This window comes from Chelonoidis abingdonii, chromosome 3 (assembly GCF_003597395.2).
Source record: "Chelonoidis abingdonii isolate Lonesome George chromosome 3, CheloAbing_2.0, whole genome shotgun sequence".
NCBI lineage: Eukaryota > Metazoa > Chordata > Testudines > Testudinidae > Chelonoidis > Chelonoidis abingdonii.
In genome coordinates this window covers 207,726,159-207,745,417 of record NC_133771.1, presented here as the reverse complement: position 1 = coordinate 207,745,417, position 19,259 = coordinate 207,726,159, and the positions used below count along the sequence as shown (strand labels likewise).

General features: G+C 44.9%; 1 protein-coding gene across 2 annotated transcripts in view; it reads left to right on the top strand.

Moving 5' to 3' along the window:
• SNAP25 (synaptosome associated protein 25) overlaps positions 1-19,259 on the top strand; it is a 97,638-nt gene that overhangs the window by 54,780 nt on the left and 23,599 nt on the right. For both annotated transcript variants that reach the window (XM_032800132.2, XM_032800131.2), the window contains exons 2-4: positions 1,624-1,759; positions 4,185-4,226; positions 17,180-17,228. In XM_032800132.2, the coding sequence (XP_032656023.1) occupies positions 1,688-1,759; positions 4,185-4,226; positions 17,180-17,228 (163 nt within the window). In that variant the 5' untranslated portion in view covers positions 1,624-1,687. The remainder of the gene's footprint in view (positions 1-1,623; positions 1,760-4,184; positions 4,227-17,179; positions 17,229-19,259) is intronic.

The window sequence follows — 19,259 nt, the reverse complement described above, 5'->3', positions numbered from 1 at the left end:
CTGATAGAGGAAGCAAATGCTTGCCCTCTCCATTCAGTGCAGAGGAAGTAGTGTGGTTCTTCTGAGTGGGGGGGCAGCAGGCAGGGAGCCCCCAAGGAGAGGCTTTTGTGCCCCTATGTGCACTGCAGGGGCTCAGTCTGTGAGCTTGGAGGAGTTTACACTGGGGGACCTACCCATGACTCTGTGAATCAAGCAGGCACATTTCCTCTCCGCAGCAGCTTTAAAGGTGCATTTCTAGCACAGGCTCATGGCCTGTGAAGGGGGTGAGTATCCCATCCTCTCCTGCCTCCCTGGAGCATCCTTGTTTGCAGACATTGTGATCTGGGGCCTTATGACCCGCTCCTGCCGTCCTTAGTCCATACCCCTATTGGCTTCAGTGAGAGTATTGTCTGAGCGAGGACTGGGCCTATCATAAATATATAATGGCTAGTTTTTATAGACAGATACTATCATTTATTGGCTGTCAAACTCTTAGGGCCAAAGGCTGCCCTGACTCATCTTTTCCATTTGAGTGGAACAGAGTATAAAGCCAGGGCAGAAATTGGTCCCCACGGTGATTCTTGCTTGACATGGTTTACTGAAAGGAGCTGTTCTGAAAGGAGCAGAGGAACAGCAAACGAGGGGTTGGCCAGGGAGTTCTACAGGTGAAGGTGTGAAGGTCTGACCTTTGGGGTGAGTTTGTGGTCTGCTATTGTGTGCTTGTTGCTTGCCATGTGCCTGCTTGATTGAAGTTTGGAGTGTGGGCTGCTTGCTGTATGCTGAGCCTAGCAGAGCCTTCCTAACCAGGCTCCAGTCTTCAATCCTTTGATCCCAGATCCCTTGACAAGGGGATGGGGCTAACTCAGGAGAACAGAGTTGGAAAAGCCAGCTTGTAAGCCAGTGAACTTTACAAGGGAGCGAGAGAGCAGGACATACCTAATAATGGTCCCGAGGCTTCTGTGGCTTGCCTGCAGGAGGTCTGTCGGTCCCGCGGCTTTGGCAGCTTGCCTGTGGGAGGTCTGCCGGTCCCGCGGCTTCAGCAGCTTGCCTGTGGGAGGTCCTCCGGTCCAGCGGCTTCGGCATACCTGCCACCAAATTGCCGCTGAATCCGTGGGACTGGAGGACCTCCCACAGGCATGCCACTGAAGGCTGCCTGACTGCCTCCCTCACAGGGACCAGCAGGCCGCCCCCTGCGGCTTGCCACCCCAGGCACGCACTTGGAGTGCTGGTGCCTGGAGCCGCCACTGGCTAAACCCTTTCAACTTCAGAGAAGTTTGAATGCAGCTCGAGCCCATGTCTAGTTACAAGTCATCTCTTCTGATTCTGCATTTTGTAAGTGTTTGGTGCTTAACGGCAGTTGAAGTGTGCCAGGTAGAAAATACAAATGAATTCATTTCTCTGTAGGGAATGCTGCGAGGATCCATCTGTGCTCCTATACAAGAGAGTGACTAATAGCCTAGGAATAGAACATCACCTTGAACAATTCACGAGCACTCTTTTGTTTGTAAGACTCATCAGCCCTGATGAAAGATTGCTGGCAAGAGCACTAATATAAAGCATTTGAGGGGACTGACATTTAAGCACAAATCTGCAGAGAGCAGCAAGTTTAACCCCAGTATTTGTTCCCTATTTGCTGTCTTGCAGGCTCACGGGCAGAACAAACACAAATTCTTGATCTGAAGCCTCGACAGACACACTCGCAGCTAAAATGGCAGAAGAACTTGATATGCGCAATGAGTTGGAAGAAATGCAGCGGCGTGCTGACCAGCTGGCGGATGAGGTAAAACTAATGGCAAACAAAGAGGGAGGAAACACTTGAGGTTCTTCTTTCTGTCCACAGGCTACATCCAGAAATGTGCACAGCTGTAGCAAAGTGCTTCATCAGCTGATTCTGCTTTACACATGTGTAATTTGACTGGACTGAATTCTGCTGTCATCAATACTAGTATCAATACACTGAAGTCAATGGAATTACTGTGGATTTACGCTGTGTCGGTGACAGCAGAATTAGGTCCATTTTCTTAGACATTTTGGGCTGAGACCTCTATGGAAAGAAGAGGAAAGGAATAAAAAATGAGTCATGGTGATTCTGGAGCAGATAGGTACAAGGACCATGGGCCTGGGTATCAAATTCCCACCCTATCTGTCCAAGAGTCATTTAGACCATTAGATATCATTAGAGGCCAGTCGTGGCAGATGTGCGTTGATCTGTGTGAGTTTTTGCCCATCACCATGATCATCTTTGGATGAGTTTGTCTCTGATATTAGGATCAATATCAGATAACAGGATCCTAGGGAGACAAATTGCCATTTAATTTCTCTGGAGGCTCATCTAATTTGCCAAACCTAAATGTAAGCAAAAGCTATCAAATCAGGTAATTTGGACATTTTAATTGGAAACCACAGAAGCGATTTTTATAATAGTGTAGCAGTGAATGGAACCAGTGGAGAGGACTATGTGGAAGGTCCATAACTGAGTGATGAGGATGTCCAAGGCCCATTGCACAGGGGATGAATTTGAGGAAGAGCAGATACTGAAACAGCATTAACCTGAATGGCTCTGTTAACTTCAGGGTTTGCACTTCCACCTTTAACTCTTTACTGTGGAATCTGCCATATTGTTGAGGAGGAGAAAAAAGATTGATTGGGGGGGAGGGGAACTCAATGAAAACCAAAAATATTAAGGGTGAGGTTTCCAAAGTGCTTAAAGTTGAGCTATCTCTTCTCCCACTGATGTCAGCGGAAAAGCTCTCACCAACTTCAGAGGGAGCAGAGTTAAGCTAGGTCTACACCACAGCCTATGTCAGCATAACCGACGTGAGCGTTCTTGTGCGCAGCACTATCTCGGCAGGAGAGCTTCTCCCACTGACACAGCTTCTGCCACTCCTGGAGGTGGTTTTATTAGGCTGACATTGGCGTGGAGCATCATCACCAGACGCGCTGCATTGGTGCTGCTGCAGCGCTGCACATACAGACCTGGCCTTAGACTAGTGCTGAGCCATTGATGTCAGTGGGTTTTGGATTAGACTCTTAGGGGAGCCCAGTTCTGCACTTGCTTATTCTGTATTTATTTATTTAGACTGATCAAAATGCAATGAAATAACAAAATCCACCTCCCTACCAGGGCTAAGAACTCTGCCCACTCCAGCGTAAACCTTTTTCAGACACTTGGGGAAACATACGTCTAGCATCATACCTTGTAGGTCAACAAGCTCAGAATACCGGAATATGAAAAAAATCCCAGCATCAAGGTTCCCTCTTTGAAAATGCTCTGCCACCAATCTGCCCTTGTTTAAACCACAAGTAGGTTAGCTCAAGTGCTCCAGCTGATCTCAACTGCCAGGGTATTGGTGGTGGAAAAAACAGGAGCGATACTTGAGTGAATTAAGGAGGAGTTAGGATCCAAGGGTATGGCTACACTGAAAAGAAAAACCTGCAGGACCGAGACTCAGGGCCCAGGTCAACTGACTCAGACTTGCAGAGCTAAAAATAACATTGTAGACTAGGGTTTCTCAAACAGCGGTCACCGGTTGTGTAGGGAAAGCCCCTGGTGGGCCGGGCCGGTGAGTTTACCTGCCCCGTCTGCAGGTTCGGCCGATCGCGGCTCCCACTGGCTGCAGATCATTGCTGTGGACCAATGGGGGCTGCTGGAAGTAGCGTGGTCTGAGGAACTTACTGGCTGCCGCTTCCAGCAGCCCCATTGGCCTGCAGCAGTGAACTGCAGCCAGTGGGAGCCACAGTCGGCTGGACCTGTGGACGGGGCAGGTAAACATACCAGCCTGGCCCGCCAGGGGCTTTCCCCACACAAACAGCGATCCCTGTTTGAGAAACCCTGGTGTAGACGTTAGGCCTTGGGCTGAAGCCCAAGCTTTGAAACCTGGCAAGGGCAGAAGGTCTCAGAGCCCAGGCCCCACCTTTAGATGGAGAAGGAGGGCAAAGCTAGGACTATACTCTTCTGGGAGCATTCATCACTGTTAGCAGTGCTGCTGCTAGAGAGTGCTAGCTGCAGAATTCCGGCTACCTCCCAGGCCCTGGAGAAACGCCATCTTCCCACCTAGCACTCCCATGCTGGGATAGCTGTAATCTGCCTATTAGAGGGTGGGGAAAGAAGCACTCAAAGACTTCTGCATGAGGCTATTCATGGCGTTTATACATTAGCGATGGAAACGGCATTTGCCAAATCTAACTTGCTTTTTTTTTTCCAGTCACTTGAAAGCACCCGTCGTATGCTGCAGCTTGTCGAAGAGGTAAGGACTTGCACTTTACCCTCCTTTTCTTTGTAGATAGAGGTATGGGAAAGCCCAACACAAGCAAATGCCTGAGCCACCTGCCAATACTTCACACACCAAGAGTATCTCCATAGGTTTTTGTGACCATCTAAAATGGGGCACTTTTGAAAGGTGAGAAAACATCCAATTGCTTTCCCAGTGTTTCTGGGAATTATTCCAGACAAGATGTGGTGCAGCCATTGATAAAGCTGATCAGGCAGTCAAAAGACTCAACTGAACTGCAGGCTAGCTACTATAGTTAATGGGAACTGTATTCGGTCCATATTTTAATTTTGATTGAATTGAAATACTCAAGATAAAGCAATGAAACACCCTTTGTACATGACCTCTGGTCGGTCATCATGGGCCTGATACACACACACTGGCATAAAGCTGCAGGGAGCCGATAAACTCCACAGAAGTCAACGGGGAGAAATACGGTGTTGCGATTGGCTCCTTATCTATCTGTTCATCCATTTCAGGTCTTTATAGAGCCCCAGTCACTGCAGAATCTAGGCGATGCTTCTTTATCTTCTGTTAATAGGGGATGTTAGGGTTCATGAAAGATAGCAGATTGAGAACCCTGGAGACAGAAGGCCTCTGATCATCCACAGCACTGGGAGTGGTAGTGGAAGCTTGCTCATTCTACCCTGCTAATATGCCTCAATCCTCACCAGGTGGGGCCCTTCTGAGAGGGAGAAGGTAGTTCAGTCGGGTGCTGATTCATCCTAATCGTGATGGAGGTTTCTGTAATCTGGGACACTGGATTCATGCCATCAATCAGCTGTCAGGTCCCCTGGTCAACTGACCTTTGATTTCAAACAAGGCTGTTAGACTTTGTTTCTGGCCCTCAGACATTTAATTAGTCATCAACCTTGACAGGCTTAGTGTTGCAGGGCACCTTTGACCCTCTTGCCTGATTTGCATCAACAACAAAAATGGGAATCCCAAGCAAACACAAAGGGAGGGAAATAGCCTTGAGTTACACGTTTATAAACTGGCATAAGCCCCAGCCTTCATTTCCTACCCTCATTGAAATCAGTGGTGGTTTGCCTTTGACTCCAGCTCAAATAGAGTTAGGCCTTGTATTGTGAAGTCCTACACCTACTGATCAGTAATCACAACAACTATAATTCTCCTCCTACCTACTTCATCTCTCTCTCTCTATCGGCTTGTTCCCTTACAATTCAAGAATGCTTTTCTCTCCCTTATTCTGAAACAGCCCCACCATACCCCACCAACCTGTCCCTCTACCACCGCCTCCCTGCGCCACTTCACTCAGTGAACATGCCTTATGCAGTCAATCCCTCGCTATCCTCATCTCTAGTTCTACCCCTGAGCCTTTCCATTCTCATTTCCAGCCTTTCTACTCCACTGAAATGGAGTAGACACAAACAAACTCGCGAACACAGAAGGACAGACAGGGCCTGCCCCAAAAAGCTTAAATAGCCGAGGCAGACAAAGGACGCAGGGATAGCAAATGCTTTGTTCCAGTCAGTCAGTATCATATCTGTGTGTCTTGAGTCTCAATCCAGTGACCTATCCACTGACTGTATCTTCCTGCATGGATGGACTAGCCTATTGTGAATGCCACTGGAATGAAAATATTAAATAATAGCAATTGATTTCCATGAAAAGAAGACTGGAATTATTGAGTTTGCTGATCAGACTGTATAGGAGCCCAACACTTCCTGGGAAGAGCTCAGCAGATCACAGGATCTGTCTTTTTTATTCGTCTTTATACAGGAGCTTCCCATTCAGTCAAAGAATTTTCTAAATATAGCACTGGTTAGTCTGAAACATCAGGAGAAATCTCTCACAGTAATCTGAGCATCATTTCCATTAAGGTGACTACAGAAGGCCTTTCAGATTTCTTACCACAGTCTAACAGCTGGTTGGTTACTCTGACCCCATTTCCAGATATTTTTAAAATATTGCAGTGTTTTAGCAAGCTAAGTTGAATAGATGTAGGGCATGTGCATTTGAACTCAAACTTGCACTAGACTGATTTAATAAGAGACAAAAATCCAATTATAATTGAATTCAACTTGCTTCATTGAACTTGTCTAATGTTTAGGAATGAAAAACAAATTATAGCATTCAGTGAAAGATTCTTGATTATATTCTCTTGATATGATCAATCTGATATTCTTATTTAGGAAAATAAATCTATCTATATTTTTGTCGCAGTGGTAATATACTTTATTTGTGTTATGGTAGCACCTGAGGGCCCCAGTCATGGCCCCACTGTGCTAGGCATTGTATAAACATGTAACAAGAAGACACTACTTGCCTTAGAGAACTTATTGTCTTAGTAATTCTAAGTAGTATTCCAGATACCTAGGACTGAGACTTTCCCTTCTGATACCCTGTAGGGGTGCAGAACATTCCCTTACTGCTTTGCATGGGCTATCCGCATTGCAGCATGGGACATAGATAACAACCTCTGTTTGGATGTCACTCACATCCACTCCCTGTGCAGATGGGCAAGGAGGGGCAAGCACAGAATGCACCTGTTGGGAGATGCACCAAGGCGAAACAGAAAGAAGGGCATTACTGGTCTATATTTTATAACGCTCTTTGCCAGGAGCAGATTGCTACCCACCCTGGAGCAATGGCAGAAGCAAGAAGGGGACTGTGAGTGAGACACCATTCATCCCGTGTCTGCTTCTGGGGCGGCGCAGCTACCCTCTGGCAGGGCAATTATAAAGTCTCGTCCATGATATGGACTGGAGACTGACAACACCCACAGAACATGTAGTATATCTAATAATCAGCGATTATTCAAGCTAAGTTTGAGACACTCTGCTGTTGTAATAATGTGCCATAGATTTATATATTTTATAGTGCTTCTGTGCGGGGTTTATGCCCCAAAAAAGCAATTAATGGGGGCAGAAGGACTGGAACTAAGTTATAGTCATGCACAATTTGGAGCCAGCAATCCTTCATGTTTTCCAGTTCCCACTTTTCACCCCTGGGCTGATTAAATAGTTAAATACAGAATAACCCAGTAGGGAAAAGGCAATGTTTCTTCCATGGTTTCCAAATGAAACCAGCTTGGCCTTTGGAGAAAATCAGTTATTATTATAGGGGATGGGGGGAGATGGTTTCCAGCCATAAAATAAAGGAGAAAAATAAATCAACAAGATCAGTACTGCAGAAATCCCAGGAAGAAATTGCTTAGCAGCTTATCATAGAAGATTAGGGTTGGAAGAGATCTCAGGAGGTCATCCAGTCCAACCCCCTGCTCAAAGCAGGACCAACTCCAGCTAAATCATCCCAGCCAAGGCTTTCTCAAGCCAGGTCTTAAAAACCTCTCAGGAAGGAGATTCCACCACCTCCTTAGGTAACCCGTTCCAGTGCTTCACTTCCTAGTGAAATAGTGTTTCCTAATATCCAACCTAGACCTCTCTCGCTGCAACTTGAGATCATTGCTCATTCTTCTGCCATCTGACACCAGTGAGAACAGCTGAGTCCCATCCTCTTTGGAACTCCCTCTTTTCAGGTAGTTGAAGCTGCTATCAAATCCCCCCTCACTCTTCTCTGCAAACTAAAAAACCCCAGTTCCCTCAGCCTCTCCTTGTGTCATGTGCCCAGCCCCCTGATAACTTTCACTGTCGTCCACTGGACTTTCCAATTTGTCCACATCCTTTCTGTACTGGGGGGCCCAAAACTGGATGCAATACTCCAGATGTGGCCTCACCAGTGCCAAATAGAGGGGAATAATCACTTCCGTCGATCCTGCTGGCAATGCTCCTACTAATGCAGCCCAATATGCCATTAGCCTTCTTACAACAAGGGAAAACTGTTGACTTATATCCAGCTTCTTGTCCACTGTAATCCCCAGGTCCTTTTCTGCTTAGCCAATCAGTCTCCAGCCTGTAGCAGTGCATGGGATTCTTCCAGCCTAAGTGCAGGACTCTTGTCCTTGTTGAACCTCATCAGATTTCTTTTAGCCCAATCCTCCAATTTATCTAGGTCACTCTGGACCCTATCCCTACCCTCCAGCATATCTACTTCTCATCCCAGTTCAGTGTCATCTGCAAACTTGCAAAGGGTGCAATCCATCCCATCCTCCAGATCATTAATGAAGATGTTGAACAAAACCAGCCCTAGGACCGACGCCTGGGGCACTCCACTTGTGTAGTGAGGAGGCCTCACTCCCCGCCGTGCCAGAGAGGGACAAGCGAGAACAGGCGCGGCAGTGGGCGGAGCCACCCCCACCTGTCCCTGCCCCCCGGAAGTCAAGGGGTGGGACAGGAAGTATAAAAGCCTGGCCCCGGAGCTCAGTTGGAAGGAGGCTGCCGGAGAGGACAGACGCTGGTGCCCGAGCTCCCGCCGGGCCCAGCCTGCACTGTGCTCGGTACCCGGAGGAGTGCTGACCTGACCTGCCCCGTGCTCGGTGCCCGGAAGAGCGCTGGCCTGACCTGCCCCGTGCTCGGTACTTGGAGGAGTGCTGGCCTGCCCTGCCCTGTGCTCGGTACCCGGAGGAACTGCCTGCGCTTCCCAATGCCCGGCATCTAGAAGAGCCGCCTGAGCCACCCCATGCCTGGTACACAGAGGAATGGCCGGGAGTTCCTGCTGCCCGGTATCCTGAGGAACCTATGCTCTGGAACCCACCGGACAGCGCCGGCGGGTGGCAGATACCTAGTGAGAGGGAGCTTGGAAGTGGCCCGGGGATAGCCGACCCCAGTCAGGCTGTAGACATACCTGAGCCTATATCAGTGTGTTGCGGCCAGGATCCCCACTGACTGTAGTGAATCATTGCCGCTGCTAGGGCCCCGGGCTGGAAAGCAGTGGAGTGGGAGGGCCTGCGTTCCCCCTGCCACCCTTCCAGGGGTGGCAGACTCCCCCTCCCCCTAGCCTGAGGAAGCCATTCAGACTGGTTGTTTGCTCAGTCCCTCCTGAAGGGCCTGAGTTGCTTGCTGCCCCGCCCTGAGCCAGGGCCTGGGCTTTATACACCTGAACTGCTTGTTGCCCCGCCCTGCCCCAGGGCCTGGGCTTCTAGACTGTTTGCTCAGTCCTGAGCCAAAGGGGCCTGAGCTTTGCCACTGTGTTTGGTACCCCACCCAAACCTAGGTCTGAGCCCCCAACTAACTGTATGTTGTTGCTCAGCCCTGCAGCAGAGGGTCTGAGCCCCCAGCTAACTGTGTGTTGTTGCTCAGCCCTGCAGCAGAGGGCTTGAGCTCCCAGCTAACTGTGTGTTGTTGCTCTGCCTTGCAGCAAAGGGCCTGAGCACCTAATTAATTGTGTGTGGTTTCTCCGTCTTGCTGCAGAAGGCTGGAGCCCCCAAGGGACTGGGCATTGTCACTCAGCCCGGAAGCAAAGGACAGGACCTGGGCCGACAGAGTGTGGTGAGCCGGTGTGACTCCCCTCTGCCCTCAGGGAGGGTTGAGCCCTGGTCCCACCCTTCTACAGCTTGATACCGGCTGCCAACTAGACACTGAGCCCTTGATCACTACCCCTTGAGCCCGACGATCTAGCCAGCTTTCTATCCACCTTATAGTCCATTCATCCAATCCATACTTTTTTATCTTGATGGCAAGAATACTGTGGGAGACCGTATCGAAAGCTTTGCTAAAGTCCACCACTTTCCCTATATCTATAGAGCCAGTTATCTCATCATAGAAGGCAATCAGGTTGGTCAGGCATGACTTGCCCTTGATGAATCCATGTTGACTGTTCCTAATCACCTTCTTCTCATCCAAGTGCTTCAGAATGGATTCCTTGAGGACCTGTTCCATGATTTTTCCGATGACTGACTGGTTTGTAGTTCCATGGATTCTCCTTCTTCCCTTTTTTAAAGATGGGCACTATATATGCCTTTTTCCAGTTGTCCAGGACCTCTCCCAGTTGCCATGAGTTTTCAAAGTTAATGGTCAATGGCTCTTTAATCACATCAGCCAACTCCCTCAGCACCCTCGGAGGCATTGCATCCGGCTCCATGGACTTCACCCCATACTGTGCTGCCCAGTGCAGCAGTCTGGGAGCTCACCTTGTCTGTGAAGACTGAGGCAAAAAAAACATTGAGTACATTAGCTTTTTCCACATCGTCTGTCACTAGGTTGCCTCCTCCATTCAGTAAGTGTCCCACACTTTCCCTGACCTTCTTCTTGTTGCTAACGTATTTGTAGAAACTCTTCTTGTTACCCTTCACATCCCTTGCTAGCTGCAATTCCAAGTGTGATTTGGCCTTCCTGATTTCACTCCTGCATGCTTGAGCAATATTTTTATACTCCTCCCTAGTCATCTGTCCAAGTTTCCACTTCTTGTAAACTTCCTTTTCGTGTCTAAGCTCACTGAAGATTTCTCTGTTAAGCCAAGCTGGTTGCCTGCCATATGTGTTATTCTTTCTGCGCATTGGGATGGTTTATTCCTGTGCCCTCAATAAAGCTTCTTTAAAATACAGCCAGCTCTCATGGACTCCTTTCCCTCTCATATTAGCCTCCAAGGGAGGCTTCCCTGAGGAAGTCAAAGTCTGCTTTTCTATAGTCCAGGGTCTGTATTTTGCTGCTCTCCTTTCTTCCTTTTGCCATGATCATGTCATGGTCAGTGCTGCCCAGATTCCACCCACTTCTACTTTCCCTACCAATTCTTCCGTTTTTGTGAGCAGCAGGTCAAGAGGAGCATGGCCCTAGTTGGTTCCTCCAGCACGTGCACCAGGAAGTTGTCCCCAGCGCTCTCCAAAAACTTCCTGGATTCTCTGTGCACTGCTGTATTGCTCTCCTAGCAGATGGACAGGTGATTGAAGTCCCCCATGAGAACTAGGGCCTGTGATCTGGAAACTTTTGTTAGTTATCCGAAGAAAGCCTCCTTTACCTCATCCTCCTGGTCTGGTGGTCTACAGCAGACTCCCACTACAACACCACCTTTGTTGCTCTTGCCTCTAAACTTAAACCAAGGACATTCACTTTTCTTATGCAGACATAAGAGCTGCTTTGTAAACCCCAAACCAAATGAGGCCATTTTCTCATATTGTTATAAGATTTGGTTTTACATTTAAGCTCATTGACATTTCAGAATGGAAACTGTAGGGTATAAATGTTTCATTGAATAATCCTATGATGCCATTTCAAGCTGGATGTTTAATGTAGGGTCACTATTTTAACTGATTTTCATATATATTAACATGCCTTCATCTGTAATAGGGAAATGTTTCCCCATGATATCGCTCCTTCATTTTGAATGTTCCTCAATGGTAGCCTAACAAGCACCACATAAAGTAATGTTTTGGACAATGTAGGGCCTAGTCCAAAGGCCATTGAAGTCCACTGCAATAATCCCTTTGATTTCACTGGGCTTTGGACTGGGCACCTAGTCAAGAAAGAATATTATTTAGTTTAGTTTAGTGCTCTGTGGAAGCAAGTTATCTGCCAAAAAATGAAGCTGGATCCTAAAAGATTATATAGCATGCCTTGTCGCAATAGACTCAAGGAGCTCAATCTATTTAGCTTAACAAAGAGAAGGTTAAAGGAAGTTACTTGATTACAGCCTAGAAGTACCTACATGGGGAACAAATATTGAATAATGGGCTCCTCAGTCTATCAAGAGAAAGGTCTAACGTGATCCAGTGGCTGGAAGCTGAAGCTAGACAAATCCAGACTAGAAATAAGGTGTAAGTTTTTGATGATGAGTAATTAACCACTGGAGCAACTTACCAAGGATCATTGTGGATTCTCCACCACTGACTATTTTTAACTCAGAATTGAACATTTTTCTAAAAGATCTGCTCTAGCAGTTATTTTGGAGAAATTGTCTGGCCTGTGTTACACAGGAGGTCAAACTCGATGATCACAATGGTCCCTCTGGCCTTGGAATAGGTGAATTTTGGTGTCAGTTGTAAGTATGCAGGGCCAAATCCTTCAGTGGTGTAAGCTGGCATTGCTGCCTTGAATTCAGTGGAGCTATATCTGTTTCTGCCCACTGAGGATCCAGCCCACAGACTTCAGTAGAACTACACTGATTTACACCAGCTGATGTTCTGGACTATCAGGTGAATTCCTGTAGTGAGGGAATGGATTAATTCCTTTACTCAGACCTAGAGAGACAACACTGCACTGCATAAGGCTACTGCTAATTCGAAAAAGGGGCTGAGAAAATATACTATAATGCTACAAAATGCTTTGTTAGCCAGACTTTTGTCTTTAGGGTATTGACACTTTTCTTTAGCGTCTTTGTGAACTGCTAGCAATGTCAGCCTGTCCTGGTAGATAACTGTCTGCATTAATTTATTCAGAACAAAGTCTATAAGCCATATTGATTGAAACAGAATTCTTTATTTAACTGGGTGTTTACGTCTGCTATAGGATTTGGTCATGATCAAGCATATATTTATTTTTCAATGTATCTACTGAAATGTATGGAAAACATTTGCTGTATTTCTGATTCACTAGCTGATATATTTTCTGGGCTAGATCTCCTCAGTGCCTGGCACCTTATGTTGTCTTTTGCACCCGTGCAAAGGAGAAGTGTGTAGACCTCCACTATATCAGAAAAGGTGCATTTTGCAGCCACTTAGCACAAGTGTTAATGTCTGCACAAGGTGCAAAGCGAGGAAGAATCAGGGCCATTCTGTTTCTGAAATGATTGATGGGGCTTTTGAATAGTTTTGCATTGTCCTTCCCAGTATCATTCCCTCCTTGGGAAATTAAGCCATATAATGATAATATTTAGCAGTTATATACCAATGCATTTCACCTTCAAAGTGCTGTGGAAACGTCAATAAGAGTCTTTCCATTGACTTCAGTGGGCTTTGAATCTGACTGTAATAAAAAACTATCGTTAACATTACAAAAGATTGAGGGTAGTGTATGTCATTATCACTGACAGGGTCAAATTCTGCACTTGGTTACACTGATTACATTGAAGTTATGTCAGATTTATAACGATATATCCAAGAGAAGAATTTTACCTGTAGATTTTAAAATCATGCGCCACTTCAGACTGTACTTTTCTAATCAGGAAATAGAGCCAGCAAAGCATTTAAGCATGCACCTCACTTCAAGCAATGGGTTGACTCACATGCTTAAAGTTAAGCATGGGTTTAGAATCTTTGCTGAATGAGCACCTTTATGAAAAGGCTACTTTATTAGTATTTAGAATGCTGGAGCTTAGCAGTACTGAGTAATGGAAGAATAAGAACTTACTGCTCTTATACATTTTTTGTTTTCTATTCTATTAATGCAATTAATTTCTAACTAATCAGTAACCAGTTCAAATGCAGCTCAAGTGCTTGATGACATAGTTTTTCCATTCAAAAAACTCTAATTGGCCTCCATAGAAGTTCCATTTGTGAAAGGGACTTTGGTCAATACCAGCTGATGGCTGTTTGGTGGTTTATGTGAAATGTGTTGGTGGTGTCAGGCCAGTCCTTAGTGGATATATGTCCACATCGCAAAAAATACTGTGGCAATTTGCACTAATTGGCATCTTGGCATTCCCAGCAGCGACCCAAGACTGTGTGGTCATGGAGACTAAACTACTCATTCCTAGAGTCAGGGCTGAGAAATGTATTGAGGAGATTGCCCTTCTGCTGCCCATGATGTACCTGTCCTATGGATAAACAAGGGACTGCAGCCTCCAGAACCACCAGTTCAATACCTTACAAAAGCCCAAGAGTTGATGATTTATTTTTCTGAAGACCAGACATATAAAATGTTCAAGTTTTAATAATACTATGGCAAAGCATGTTGGTCCAAATGCTTTTCTCAAGTACAATGGGAAAACAAAAGTAGTCTAAGTATTACTGAGAAGAGACAGTTGCTATTTTAATTAGTTAGCAAGACTTGGAAAACCTGCTTTTATGCTACTTCAACAAAAGGAGACCCATGTCCCGTGTATAGGCTATATCTCTCTGGTCTGAGATACTTCAAGAATCTGATCCTGCATTTATCAAGAAACTAAAACTCCTGTTGCCTTGAATGTGAGCTCCATTGTGCAAGAGATATAGAAATGTGCCTGGAGTCTTTATAAATGCATCTATTACACAAGTACAAATTTCATGACCTTAAACCCAGGATAATTTCACCACTAGCATAAATGGGTGCAACTCAATGGATGTTGTCAGAGTTTCACCCTCTTACCTCGACAGTGAATTTTGGCTCATATGTGGGATTCTCGTGGTTGTTTTTTGTGGGCTTAGAGGGCATTTTTGGGTTCTGAATCATAACTGGAATTACAGGGGTGTCGCTATCCCACTCCAGCATCAGCAGCACTTCCAATTCTAAAAACCTGTTTTCAAGGTTTATGACCCACTTGCTATAATATTCTTCTGGGCTGAAACCTGGCAAAGTCAGACTTACCCTGGAAGCATGTGGTTTAGTTTGTCACCTCCTTATACAAACTTTCTAATGACCCAAAATCCCATTTGCCCTTTATTTTTTAGGATGGGATTTTCAACAGCACTCCACACTGCCCTCTGTTCCCATTAACGTGAATGCGAGTGTTCATTCTTCTAAATCAAGGAGAATGTCACGTTTTCAGATGAATCCTCAGTTTGCTGATATTGAGGATTTTCGAAGACACTCATCTGTGTTTTTGCACCAAAATCAATGAGGAGGTCTCCAAAAAAAAGCTCAGCCCATCTTGGACGTTGAGCTGTTTAGAAAATCTGGCTAGAGATGTCTGTAACAAACTGACACTGTCATTTGGTTTGTCTGTCTGTGCTGCAAACCGGAATGTGAGCGCAGCACCTGGAAACCTATCCAAGCTTGCTTTAATCTAGCTAGCTCGTGTACCGCAGCAGCACAGGCTGTATCCAGGACCTTGGGTAATTACTGAAGTGACTAGCCCACACTGAAGCCTGTGCTGCTATTGATTTGTGAACTAACTAGATTAAAGGGAGCTCATTTATGACAACATATGCTGCAATCACATCCTGTGGTGTAGATACACCCACAGCATCATGCTGTGAAGTGCTGGGTGAAAATCTGGCTCTTCTTTAAGTCCCCGTAAGGGAGCTGAGCTCGTTTGAAACTGTGGGCCATTTAGTCGTGTGTGGAAGAAAAACAGCTGAAAACAAATGATAAAAGAATGTTGGGATATGAGTAGATTATCACCTAGCACCTGATCCAGCTCCCATCTAAACCTGCGGGAACCTTCCTCTTAGTTTCAGTGGCTTTTGCATCAGGCCTGGAATGCGCACACATATATCCGCTGTGCACTCATTTAATAAATTCTTGGATGATCACTTCTATATTAACCCTGTGGCAGCCTGTGGAACAGGCCTCCTTCATAATAAACAGAGAAATTTTTGATCAACAGAAACGGCAGCTATGGTCAGGTAGGCAGAAGAAAGTTGCACTCATTTTCCTCAGTGCAAGGATTTGAACAGATGGACTTGCCACCAAATGCAAATCATGGAGTATTTCTCCAGGCACAACTCCCATGCACGCTACCAGTCTCACCTGAGTAGGGGCTTCAGGGTCAGCCTGTGCAGCCCAGTATTTGGCAAGGATGTTTTTCACGGCATTTGGCATTTTTAAGCCTGGCAGTGGCTGGCTTTGCTGAAAACTGACACCAATCGTCACGCTACAAAGCAGCAAGAATCCTGGGCAAGGAATTCAATTTCCTTATACCACTGCACAATGGAGGTAATAATCCTTATCTCCCTCACCAGGGTATTGTGATGCTCAGTTAATAGATACCAAGGAGGCAGTTAAACTGCAGAAAATAGTTGCATGGGGCCCCTTGCTGGCAGCCCTTATTTACCGGCAATGTGTCAATATTACAATGTAGGGCCATAAAGAACTTGTTTCCTCTGCTCTTGAAATGCAACAGACATGAGCATTTTCAGACCTTCAGTTATACACAATGACTATTATTGCACTGAGCAGGAAGAATCTAGCTTATCCTTAGTAATTAAAAAAATGCCATTCTGGTCTATGGTATAGTTTAGGGGTGAAAAACCAACAATATAATTTATCTCCTTCCAAACTGATGACAATAATGGCAAAAGCCGTGTTTGTAAAGGGCACTATGCCATTTGTACACTTAGGTGGGATTTTTAAAAGGGCTCAGCATTGGCCTAACTGTTCCCTTGGAAGTCAATGGTAAAACTCCCATTTACTTCAGTTGCGAGCAAAGTTGGCCAGCACTGAGTTGTTTTGAAAATTTCTCTCCAGACTAGACCCAAAGCCCATTGAGGTTAACAGGAGACTTTTCATTGGCTCCAATAAGATTTGGATCAGCCCCTACATCTGTTAAACCTTTGTGCCAAAAAATGATGCATACAGACAGTCCTTGACTTTACGATGTTAGAGTTACGACGAATGGCACTTACAACGTTTATAAATTGTGATCGCGTTTCGACTTTATAAAATCAGTTTCGATTTTATGACACTCGAGCCGACATTATTCCTTTGGGACATTCAAATTACAATGTTTTTGACTTAAAATGCCATTTTCAGGAACCAGCTGTGTCATAAATCCAAGGACTGCTTGTTTTTATCTGGAGTATTAGCCAGCTTTCTGAAAGGTTTCCTAATACATAGTGAGGGAGAGTAATATGTCTTGATGGTTTCATACAGTTGGTTTCAGTCCTCATACTTTACCAGTTTCTCCTGGGGAATTAATGCACATTTGCAACGTGTACATGGCCTCCTGTGGAGCCTGAAGATTAAACCTTCTGTTAAGATAATGACTGTTGTCTAAAATGTTAATTTCCAAATGCATCCCTGGTATTTTCCATTTTTTTGTAGTAGCTCCGTACTCCAATGTGTACTAAGTGGCTTATGGCACCATGGAGAATTCTCAGTTGCCATTACGGTATTCATTCATATGAAGGCTTCCAATTATTCAACTAGCCCCTTATGACCTTACCATACTTTTCACTGTTTTTCCTTTGTCTTCCTAAATCCCAAATCTAGGGCTAATTGTTCCCTCACTGATCTCTCTCTTTCTCTTCTCATCTTGCTTCCATTACTGGAATGTAGAGTAAAGATGCGGGTATCAGGACTTTGGTTATGTTGGATGAGCAAGGAGGTAAGTTCAAATTGCTTCAGTCAAAAAATAAAAACACTCTCGAAGTGTATTAATTATGTGCAATTATAAATAATCACTAGTGCTCTTAAAACACACTTGTGTGTATTTATGTATGAGATTAGATCTGTCATAGTCTCACTGTCTCTAACCTCTTTGTGTAATAGAGTGACCTACGATAAGCAAATGGGGGCTATTTTGCCTTTGATCTGTGTGTATATGGCACCCATTCATGTAAAGGTACCTGTTCCAACACCCATAGAAGTCAATGAAAATCTTTCAGGGGGCTTTGGATCATGCCGTAGCAACGCACAAATGCGAGAGAATGTGTCCCTGAACACTTTGTTTCAAATACAGTATCATTTACGCAGGCACTGTATGATTTTTCCCTTTTTAGCTGTGATTCAAGAGCAGGCAGCAATCCCAAACCAGAAAGAAAAATCAAACAGGCGCATCAGATGAAGTCAATGAGAGTTCTGCATGAAAAGTGATGGCAAAATATAGCTCATTAGGATGTACAGAACAGAAGCTTATAGGATTAGAAGGGAGCTCAATGTATGGATCTGATATGGGCAAAACCAGAGTTGGGTGTGTTTAATGACACTCTTCACCCATTGTGTTCCTGATGACCAGTAAATGGAATGTTTTCAATAAAATTAAGAAGCATCCATTTTGGTGCAGTCCCACAACAGCAACAAAATGGTATCTCCAAAAAAAATTCCCTGATGTACGGTTAATTCCTGCTGCCCTATCTCATACCAGCCTCCAGCGTGAGGCTTCGGTACATCTTTGAATAGAACAGAACATGAAACATTAGTTGAGAATGTTTTCTAGACACTTAACAATACTATACTACAGAAAAAAGCATCTAGAACAGTCTTGTATTACTAAGGAACTAAGTAAATAACATAACAGCCCTTTTCTTCTGTATTTTGTTTTTGGTTTTTTTTGCTTTTATGATGAATGCAACATTATAGTGGAATCCAAATAGAAAGTGTTTTTCCCTCCTTGCTTTTTTTTAAAGAGCAAAATCTCATATATTTGATCAGTGAGTCACCACAAAATTACTGTCTTATTAAGTCTGAAAAGGGAATTTTCAGATCTGGGTCCCAGTGTGTACAGAGCCACCTCTGTGTAATATTTGCAGCTCCTGGTAATAAGGCAGTTGTTTCACTGTGGATTTCTGATGCCTGGGTAAGCTGCTTTGTATCACAAATGAATGAAAGGAGGGGCTTCTTCACCAAGATGTTGCCAGTATTTCTCTTTAAAGGGAAAAGTGGGAATGTGCTTATAATATTATGCCAAAGAGCACAAGGAAGGTTTGGGACCAGATCCTAATGGAGCTTGGACAATTTACACCAACGTTGTAGTTGTTGTCTTGTGTCTCATTTTGCTAAAAGTCTTACAAAGGCTTTAAGCCCATAATATAAACATCGTTTATGATCCTCAGTTAATAACAGACTATTTCTGATCATGCCTCCCTTGGGCATCCAAAACTCTCAATTGAAGTCAAAGGGGCTACAGGTGTGACTGCAGCAGGCAGGAGTTGGCACCGCAAGTACAAGTCTAGAGGCCGATACCACATTCCTTGGCTGCTGAAAACTGCCACTGACGCTATCTGATAAGTAAAAGAAGCAGGATTTGCCCCATAACCATCACGTATACCTGCTTGAGTTCAGGCCTCTCATGTTTGCCCTGCGTTAGTTAAGTAGTGCAGTCTGAAATATCTGAAACCAAAGTGAAAGCTCCTGTTTTGTGTTTAATTCCAAACTCCAAACTAACTGTACTGGAAAGTGTGCTAAAGTTCATGGCCTTTTAGAATGAACCTGAGCCTCGTTTTCTAGCTTTTTGTGTCGAAACCAGACAAAACTCATTGGAGTTTCATCTGCTTTGGGGTTTCACTAAGTTCTACTTTAGACACTAGTAAAATCCAGAATAATAAAGTACAGAATCATATCCTAGGAAAAACACATTTCAAAGTAAGGGATATATTCTCCTCTCCCACCACGCACAGAGCTCCCGCCAACATTTGCA